The sequence below is a fragment of the Cynoglossus semilaevis genome, chromosome 9, assembly GCF_000523025.1.
Source record: "Cynoglossus semilaevis isolate Cse_v1.0 chromosome 9, Cse_v1.0, whole genome shotgun sequence".
NCBI classification, from domain to species: Eukaryota; Metazoa; Chordata; class Actinopteri; order Pleuronectiformes; family Cynoglossidae; genus Cynoglossus; species Cynoglossus semilaevis.
This window is the reverse complement of record NC_024315.1, coordinates 6352968-6363757: the sequence shown is the minus strand read 5'-3', so window position 1 is coordinate 6363757 and position 10790 is coordinate 6352968. Positions and strand designations below refer to the sequence as shown.

General features: G+C 39.2%; 1 protein-coding gene across 1 annotated transcript in view; it reads right to left on the bottom strand.

Annotated features, from left to right (window-relative positions):
• Positions 1–10790, bottom strand: part of usp43a (ubiquitin specific peptidase 43a) — a 64813-nt gene that overhangs the window by 7082 nt on the left and 46941 nt on the right. The window contains exons 10-14 of the mRNA XM_008316783.3: positions 8428–8531; positions 5013–5090; positions 4095–4224; positions 2561–2680; positions 1375–1624 (exon numbers count right to left, since the gene is read on the bottom strand). Coding sequence (XP_008315005.1) covers positions 1375–1624; positions 2561–2680; positions 4095–4224; positions 5013–5090; positions 8428–8531 — 682 coding nt within the window. The remainder of the gene's footprint in view (positions 1–1374; positions 1625–2560; positions 2681–4094; positions 4225–5012; positions 5091–8427; positions 8532–10790) is intronic.

Here is a 10790-nt window from a genome sequence, read left to right as displayed (position 1 = left end):
AAACCGTTCTCAACAGACAACTTTTTGATCGACTATTTTCACTCATTCCCGCATTCCTCAGGTTACCAGAACGAGTAACACGTTCCACTCAGAGCTAACACAAATGTTACCTTGGCAAAATAGAAAAAAATAGATTTTTCTCTTAAAAAAGACTGACGAGTCTCTGTCTCTGGAGCTTCAACAGGTTTTACTTTGTGTTGCTTTGGAAACAAGTGTTTTCCCTGCTTCCTTTTCATGACAAGTGCACACTTTGACCTTTTATCATGGTTCTATCACAGGTGAATCTGAACGCAACATTTTGAGTTAGACAAAAACATATTATTTGAAAAACTCCAGACAAGATGCTGAGCTCAGGAGTGAGGGATGAGAATTTTTTCAAAAGACATTCCTTTGTCTAAAGTTTGATAAGAGAATGTGAAATGAACTTGAGCGACCTCTTCACTAAGTTTAAAGAACGCTTAGTTTAAATTTTTAATGATGATGAAAAACCTCCATACATTTTTAAACACAAGCGTTAAAAACTCTGGAAAACTCTGGGATGAGCTTCAGCGGGAGAACTTCGCTCTAACCTTCACGGCACAGGCAACCGCAGGGCTGTGGTCTAGACTTCATCTTTAACTGTGATGCGAGTTGGGACACAACAAACAAACAAACAAGGCTGAACAACAGGAGGTCTCCATCTAGTTGCCGGACACCTGCTGCGGGAGGAAAACCTGCTGTTTAGAGAAGTTGTATTCCTGCATCGCCAGACAGGGATGTAACTGTGTACACTGAGAATGAGTGAATGATATGAATGAGTGTGTGGTGCACCTGGCGGGTTGGCGGTTTGATACCAGGCGGTCAGAAGGTTTACATAAACCCCATTTGTTCTGAAACATGATCAACTCCAGTATATAACTGGTTTATGAAGTGTATTAAACCCTGATGATGCTCAGCTCCAATCAGCTTCTGGTTTTGTTTTTGTACCTGCGGGCGCCACACACAAATTATTACGAGTATTTACTATAAATAAATGTTAATAATTCATAGATGATTTTAAGTTTAAAGTTTAAAGAAAAAATGTTTTTATTTATTTATTTGTTTTATTGTAATTAGGCTGTGGATATATTCCGCTCTGACAATCTGCGATTGCGTATATCCCCACATACTGCTTAAATTCCTGCGTGGCTTTTACTGAATTATTGTTGCAGAGAGAGTCTGTGAAGAGCAATTAGTACAGCTCTGTATATTACCAACGGAGAAGGAGAGCTAGTTTTCCTATAAAGGCGTGTTCATGTTTTGACAGTGAGCTTCACATCGTCTGCTTTGTTTCTATATATATACATTTAAATCATATATAAAAAAAAAACAAACAGTTTGAACAGAGATGCACACCTGTATAATGTCCTCCGTGCATTCCTCCGTGATGGTTGCACACGGCGTACAGGTCGTACTGAAAGTCGTGCGGCAGGGCCATGTCAGAAGGCCGGTGGTGTTGTGCTGAGCCCTGCTTCCAGGACGGTGTCCAGCCCCCCAGGTTCAGGTTCTTCATACTCTGACTCCTCTTCACCATGTGTGGAGCCATGTCCAAGCCAGTCAGGGGAAAACGCACCAGGGTTGACAGCTTGTTCCTCCGTTCGCCGACCTGTTTCAACGTTCAAAATTCCATTAGCTACAATCATCCATACAGTACGTGCGTTCAAAATTCCATTAGCTACAATCATTCATACAGTACGTGTTGGTATGAATTTTTTTTTTTTTTTTTGCAAAACAAATTCCAGTATGTGTGGATTTTGGAGAGCAGTCTCTATGGCTTACTCTGTGGCTGTAAGAGTAGTACGGGTTTTCACGTGATTACTTGAAAACTATCACATAATTACGTAATACTGATCCAATGTTGTTTTTCTTAGTGTGGCAGCAATGTTTCCGTAGAGATGTGTTTGCGAGTTACTTTTTCTGACCTTGTTCTTGAGAAGATGTTCAAAGAATTCACCGTCAAATCATTTTCACAGCATGACACAGTGAGAATTTTCATTTCCTATTAGTTTTCATTTCTCAAGTGTCTTGAGCAGCGAGGTAGTTCTGCAGGCTGCCTCTATTATAGACTTTTGCAGATTACTGCCCTCAGTTACCATCCAACAGAGCGTCCGTATGAATTGAAATGCCAGGTGTGTGAAAAGGTCTATAGGATCCACTCAGAAGGTGAGTGGGTTTTTTTTTTAATCCTCTTGTAAGCGGTTCCTGAGATAAAGAACTTTCCACATTTCTTCAATCTATTGTGTTGGAAATGTGGACATTTTCTTTATGAACTTTAGGACTAGACTTTTCACACAGAGATATGTAGCAATAAGTAATGAGCAGTTCACTCACGTGACCCCAAAACTTTCTGGATAAAACATGAAAAGCAATGGATAAAAAAACCCCCAAAAACTTCAAATTCCAGGAGCAGAACCCAGGAGATGACAGTTAGCATCTGGAATGTGATCCTTCTAAAGTTGACATATACTGATATGTGCAGACGTATCCGATGGTGAAACTTTTAACAGAATCTCTGACTTTCTTTAAGGCAACTCAGACATACCTGTCTGAAGCGTTTGAGATGGAGGATGAGTATGTCAGGGAGCGTCCACAGGCTCATCTTCACCATGCCCTGCTGCAGCTGTTTACAGTGGGGACATTTCCAGGCATCGTCAGGATCGAGCTGGAATTAGTCAGAGAATTCAACAGTTGTCAAATAAAACTAATTTGGGAGTTAATAATCTGTACACTGTCTGACCATTCTGTTTCTCTCATGGCAGCCCAGAGCCATACGAGCCCCTGAGAAAAACCCTGCGGGTCTTCATACTGACAGCTAAAGGCAAAGTGAGAGGCGTCAGTGGATTCCTGACATGAACCAGAAAAAAGTTCGGGCTACAGAGTAACTTCTATTTATTCCACACTAATGGACACTTTGATGAAACCTTGACCTATACACCCTGGTAAGTGTTTTGAGTCAATTTATTTTGAGACCCACGAGTCTGCGTTAAGGCCACGTTTGTGTTTCCTTTTAAGGCTGATTTATATTCGATGAAACAACTGTCGTGTTTCCTTTTAAGGCTGATTTATATTTTTCTGAGCCTCGACGAAACAACTGTATTTGTCAAAAATAAAAATGCTGTGACTCAACATTATCTTATCACACTGTAACGGGAAAGTCCCGTATTTTCCGGGCTATGAGTCGCTCCGGAGTATAAGTCGCCCCAGCCAAAAAAATGCATGATGAAGAAGAAAAAAAACAAAACATAGCCTACATAAGTCGCCCCGGATAAGCATACAATGATGGGTGGATAATTAAATACTATATCTTGCCCCACACCTTCTCCCTTATATACTGTCTCCAATAACTGGCTGCAGAATACTATATCTTGCCCCACACCTTCTCCAATAACTGGCTGCAGGGATAAAAAGTGCAGTTAGTCAAGAATTCTCATCTGATGAAAAGCAAAGTGAAAATAATTTAAAAGAAACCAAGCCATTGATAACATTTACATTAACTTCACTGACATTTGCTGCAGTAAATCCTAACTGATGTTCAGTGTGTAGGCATGTAGTCTATAAGGAAGAGAATTTATCCTCAGTTTAAAGCCTCCAGAATTCTACAAAGAAGAAACTCTTCTTTCCTGAGGTAACTTAGTTATTTTCAAAAACAATAATAATTAAAAAAAACAGAAGAATCTCTGACCTGTCCTCATATTTGGTCAAATGCATTAATTCTCTTTCATCTTCTGTAGTTTGTCATTCATTTCTCAAGTCTTTATATTATACATTCCGAAGGACGCTCAGATCTAAGGACAAGGAAACATTCAAAATAATTCTCTGTGATCTGCAGTCTCCATTTTTTAAAATCAAAAATCTCCTCCTTCTATTGACTGAGGCCACTTTTTTCAGGGACAAACCTTGGAAGAAATTAATTTCCCACACCTAAACTACTGTGTGTGTTTCTCAGAACGTCATCCTCAATTCAAAGAAAAACCCACCCGTTTTCAAATCACCTGACATGAAAGAGACGTTGGCATTGACCTTGTCAGAATTCTAAGGCGTCTGTAGAAAGCGAGGTCGTGACCTTTGGGACTCACCTGTTCTTCTTTGGTGTACAGCTGGAAGCACTCGTCTAATGTACAGCTGTGCTGCTGCACGTGCTGCTGCTGCTGGTTCCTCACACTCTCTGCATCCTTCACTACCTCTTCCTGGATGCTGCCAAACAGGCTGGATGAAACACACACACAAACACAGTCTGGTTTTTTAAATGCTTTGTGAGGACTTAACATATACAGCATTTTCCTGGACTATAAGTCGCACTTTTTTTTATCCTATGACTGGGTTGGTGTTCACACTCAGGTGTGACTTATGTATTAAAATATACTATTTCAGATGTTTGTCATTTTTACACTGACAGCCACTAGAGGGCACTCTAGGCTTGAGTACCAGTATCTGCTACTCCTGTGCCACTGAAAATTTACATGTTCATTATTTTCACACTGACAGCCACTAGAGGGCCCTTGTGCGACTTATACTCCAGAGAGACTTATAGTCCAGAAAATAGGGTACTTATACATACCTAATCTGACTATAGCTGACTATCTATAATCCTAGCTCAAAACTAAACATGACATGTAGAAATACTCTCTTTATTAATGCAGTAGTGTAGCTATGCAGAGGCCACAAATTTAAATCCAGCTTCAAACTGATGTTCAATCAGGCCTTGACCAGAGGGAGTTGTCACTAAGTATTAAAAATAATGGAAGAAATAATTGAGGTCACTTTCTGACATCTGTAGCTGCTGGTGAAATAATTTGCCGGAGTATGTAATAATTATGAAACTGTGAGGGTTTAACATTTCTTTCTAAATAGAACCCTGTGTGATGGACAAGGTTTTACTGCTGTTTTCAGGATGACATGTTTAATGTGGATGATTTCTGTGGAATAAGGACCAGTGAGGACATCTCTGACAACTCTGAGGACATCGGGACTCGTGAGGTTACCAGGTGACCTACCATTCTTTAGTCTTGGGCTCCCACTCCAGGACAAGCTTCACATGTAAAGGTCCTCCACTGCCACAGAACTTCAACGCTCTACAATAGAATAGGTCACAAGCTTAACACTGCATTACAACACAATGTTCTCAAAAAACAAAAATGTGTTGGTGCAAATCATCAACACATTGCACATTTGCACCAACACATTCAGTAATCAAAATAGAACAAAAAAACGTTTTGCTCTGGGTTAGCCAAATCACGACTAAAAATTAGCATTCATCAAAGGGATCGCCAAATTAAAAGAGTTGGGCCAGAAAGTCCAGAGAGTGTCTAACAAAAAAAATAAAAAATTATTTCATGTTGATGAAAACTTTTTTTCTGCACACTGACATGATATAATATCACTCACATAATAATGAAAAATTATTTCATGTTGATGAAAACTTATTTTCTGCACACTGACATGATATAATGTCACTCACATAATAATGTTGTTGAAGTACACTGAGGTACTGTAGCTTCACCTCACCTGGGCTGGGATTCTCATCTTATTACTCTGTTTATTGGCCGTCTACTGAGATTTCATATTTTAAAAAGATGGCAAACATTTCAGGGTTGTGGCGCTATTGCATCCCTGGTTGCTAGGCAACCTGGGAGTTGGTGAAAGGTGTAGGAAAGTAACTGCAAAGAATCATCAAATTTGTCAAAGACGGAAGAGGAAAAAATAGAGAAAGAGAAGAAATTTGTTGTTCATCCGACCATAACCTTCGTCTTTTCTTCTGCTACTCTACACCTGTCATGCTCAATCTGCTGTGGGGTCTTTTTTTCCCCCACCTCTCACCTGCCATCCATCAACAACATTCACAGAATGAGACATCCAGCTAACAGCTCACCAAACTGCTAATTTTAGATTCTGTCCATCTTTTCTCAGCCTCCTGTTTTTTTTTTTTTCACAGAACAACTACTGCCTGATCCTTCATACCTGGAGGTCCAACTACTGCCTCGTAAACCTCTCCCATCATTCACACCACTATCCATTCATCACCACTCACCCTTGACATTCTGCTCTCCCACTCAACATCATTTTAATAGCTGTGCTCACTGCCTTCTCACTCAGCCCCTACATTTTCCTGATGCACCACGGTTCCACCATCTGTCCTCCACGCTCTGTCTCAAACAATGTAGGGTAAAAAACCCTCATATATTTGGTGCATCATGTCCAGCATGATTACTAACACTGCAGGTCACAGCTGCTGTGTGTTCCTTCATTGTCTACCACCTGCTTCTAGTCAGATACTGCATTAGCATGCTCACACAGAAGGCGCTATCATATATATATATATATATATATTATCAGAGCTCATTTTCAAAACGCAATCTTTCCACTTTGTGTTGATGGTGATTTTATGACAGGTCTAACTTATGGCAACACTGTGTTCCCTGAACAGTCATCCTTGTGTTGATGGTGATTTTATGACAGGTCAAACTTATGGCAACACTTTCATATTTGTCTTTGTCAATGGTTTGTTTGTTTGTTTGTTGGAGAGGCAAGATCGCTCCTGATTTCTGCAGTAATTAGCAACAACACAAGGACCCAACAATCTGAGCCCACAAACTGGCTCAAAAGAGAAAATCAAGTTTTGTCAGGTTTTGGTATCAACTCACAACATAACAAACTTAGCTAATCATGACTGACCTGTATATACATGTGCTATACTGTATAACAGGGCTGTGAAACATTAACCGTTTTGATCAGATGAATCAGAAGATAGAAGATGTGGGTTAATCTCAGTTACTCACAATTAATTGTGATCATAATTAATTGTGATAATGATTAATCACCACCCCTAATGCTTATAATGTTTGTACATTGCTGGAACAGAAGGTAAAATAACAGCTAGTGGATGTATGAGTTTCACACCTGTTTATATTTGTGACTGATGCAATGATGGATTTGTTGATATGGAAAAATGTCTGTATGGTGTAAGTTTAACTCCACCTTCTGCAGTATGAGTAAATAACTTATGTGTAGATGAACATTAGAATTATTGGATGTTCAGCCTGGTTATGTTGTTATTTTTTATATATATATATAGCTTTGCTAGAAAGCAAAATTAAAAACAGTTGGAGTCACTCAAGGTAATAGAAAATCTCTATTGTCATCACACACCAAAGGCATTGTGGTGGTGACAATCCATATCTGTACACTGTCTTTTGAATTTAAACACAAAAGGCAGTTCATGTCGTCTTATTTTCCCAGCAGGAACACACAGTATTTGGCTCGGCTTCGTGCATCAGTAGCCTATACACTGCACACTGCCGATGCCAAATCCATCGTATCAAGGGGGTTTCATATCTGCTTTGTTTATTTTTAGTGTAGTGTTTTAATCTCCACATGAATAATTAAAGTGCTCTTGCATTCCATGGCCAAACGACGCTGACAGATGGCCACGGCAGATTTCACAAACCACTGAATGTTTAGTCCAGGAGTCAAAGTCATCTGTCACAGCTGTGCTTAGATTCAATCAAACTCCAACTCCACTTCACTGGCAGTTTATTTACGTCATATCTCAAGTGCAAAAATCTAAACCATTTAAATTTTTTGTCACTTTTCATATCTCAAGTGCAAAAATCTAAACCTAGATTAAACCTAGATCTAAATTTAAATTTTTTGTCAAGGCAAATCCTTAAATGTTTGTAAACAAATTTCACCACTAGGTGTCAGACTTGCACACTATGTTAACATGCAGGATGGAACCATTACCATAACTGGCTATGAAAGAGCAGACAAGTAAATAAACCCCTCAACTTATACACTCACACACGAAAATCACAGTAATAATTGTCGCCGGATTAACGTCAGACCTTTTTCTCTCCTGTGCTGCTGAACTCTGAACAAAACTGAATTATACTAATGGATTTAATCACGGGGCTATGCGGCACTCGAAATTGTCTGGAAAAGACTTCATTTAAAAAAAACCAAAACCCTAATCTATTCAGGCTATAGAAGAATTGGACTTTTTTCATATTCCTCAATATTTTCTTGGACAGAAATAGTGCCATAGTAACTGGTAGAACTGCAGTAGTACAGAGTGACGTATTCACATTTAAATCGATCAAATAAAAAGCCTGCAGTAATTATATAAAATGCATTTTCGTATAAATTGTCTAAATGTCTTCTCTGGTACAGATGAAGATGCTGAGATTTTTATTTGGAGTGAGCCTGGTGGACAGTAAAGAATGAGCAGACCAGAGAGACAAGGGTTGAGACATGGTTTGGAGAGAAACAGAGATTAGAATGGAGGAGATTTGTGGACGTAGAGAAAGACTACATGGAGATTGTCGGTGTAAAAGTAGAGGAGGCCGAAGTGGAGGCAGACGAAAGGAGCAGCTGAAGAGAGAGGAAGGAGACACATTGGTTGACGGCTCCTACCTATCGACTGCAGGGTGGTTCAGAGGCCTGTTGTCCTGGGGGGATAGATAACTGTAGGCTGCCGATCCTCCCACCACTCGGATCTTAAACAACACACCAGCATTCTGCAGGAACACAGAGAAGAAACACCAGAGAATGAGGTCGAATTTAATCAGTGTGTGACAAACGCTGAGCTTAAATACCATGTGCAGTAAGGTGTAGCAGATGCATGGATGGGTTCATCAAGTCCAATAAATTACTCTCTATCTACATGAGCCAAGACTTTAGAAAGAGCGTCCGTTTATCTGAGGATATGTGAAATTAAATTCCATAGTTTCCATAAATCTCACGCAGAAACACAATTAAGTGGTTGTGAGCGGAAAATATAAATGGTAATTTGCAAGTGGAAGAGACTGAGGTGATCTTTAAAGCTGCACTTGGAACATTCTGTTCTAATGAGTGGTATGATTTTGTGTGTTTCCCCTTTTTTAATGCAAAGAAGTACAAATGTGTAAGAAAGTGTTCATATTTAATGTGACAACATTTTACAAAACATCATGAACATGAAGTGTTTGTGCTTCTTTTTTTTTTTTTACTTCTAATAATCTAGCAGGTCGGATTGAAAACCGTTTGCGGGCCGGTTTTGGGCCACGGGTAGTATGTTAGACACCAGAGATCTAGAGCCTCCCAAGTGGAGTTTTCTCTCATAACCTTCTGTGGTTTACACACACACACACACACATATATATCTATATAGATATATATATATATACAGACACAGACATTTTTGCATTTGCTGGTTAAAAAAAGCGAAACAGAGACCGTGACAGAGTAAAGTGAACTTACATAACAGCTTTTTCTTGCAAAAGCTGTAATATACTGTTAAGTACTGCAAACAAAAGGATACGAGAAAGTTCCGTCTTTGCCTGGACTGCGAAGTCAGGAGAGAAGTAAACATTTAGCAGTGCTGGTATTTACCACTGCTCTTTTAAACACAACACCTCTTGCTTACGTTAAGCCTATTTATGTTTGAAACCTTCGCACTCAGGAGGGGAAATTGAATAGAAATGGATAATAACATGACTGCAGTCTCAGCAGCAGAGAGTCACTAAGGAACAGACGGCGGGAACAGTCCGCTAATGGGTTCATTCAGGACCGAGAAAACAAGAACCGTAGAGAAATGAAGAGAAATAAATTGGACGTTTAATAGGAGGCCAATTAAAAGGACACAGCTTTGCTAGGTTGAAGACGGCCAAAACATTACGCCGGGCCAATCCATCTCAGGAACTAAAAAACAAAACAAAACAGAGAGAGAGGACACAACAAGAAACTCTGGGCTAATTAGACATTAGTCCTAAAAGTGCAGGCCCGACGTAAAGACGACAGAAGAGCAGCATCGCCGTGACGAACACTTTAAGTCACTTAAAAAATGGGCACAGTGGTTGGAATTAGCTGCCTTCAAAGTAGTGATAATTATAATGGATGGTGTCATACCTTAACCCTCCACCCACTCCACCCTGGGCTACAGCCTCCTCTTCATCATCGTTCATGTGTTTCAAGTGCTTGAGTCAAGCACTTGAAACACAGCGATTACCAGAAGAATGTGTTTAAAATACGACCGTCAATCCTTTTAAATAATTATTCTTGATTAACAGCGTAACTGGTCATTGTTTAACAATCAATCAAAAAGTTTTCAAAACTATTTTTATACTCCCAGACGTGGAAGTATATGAATAATTCTGATTCTTGTACCATGTCACGGTGTTAGAATTTTTCCTGTGTTTATTCGGTTGGAGTTCATTTTGAAAAAAAAAAAAATAAAAGCGTATACTGTGATACAGTTTTTTTTAGATCAATTATCTAATCTCATTGACTTCAGATTTTCTTCACCCAGTTACTTTGACAAGGCATATACAATAATTTGTGTTAAATGTCATACGTAAGCGTTAACTTTGACAGATCGGAGTAAAGTGGCCAATTGGAGAGAAGCTGTTCAGAAAGATACTTTTTAAAAATCATAGTAATCAATGTTGTTGCCTTTGTACATGGAGGAGCCGCAGACAGGGTTTGAAACCTCTTCAATCATATGTCAGAGTTCAATTTATTTCTTTGACGTGTTTGGTCGATTCCTGACTGTTAAAGGACTAAAGTAAAGACGATCTTTTCAAAGACGAAAACTAAATGGAAAGTTATTTGAGGTTAAATGGCCATGATGAAAGGACGTGTTAGTTAACTGAACAAAAATGAGATGAGAAATATCTGGAGGAATGAATGAGGAAAAGAACCAATCAAAGCAGTTAACCTCGCTGCCCGTGCAATAGTTCAGTGCCCTCTTTAAAGTGCACCTGATTCTATACGGTTTCCCTTTCATTTAAAAAAAAAAA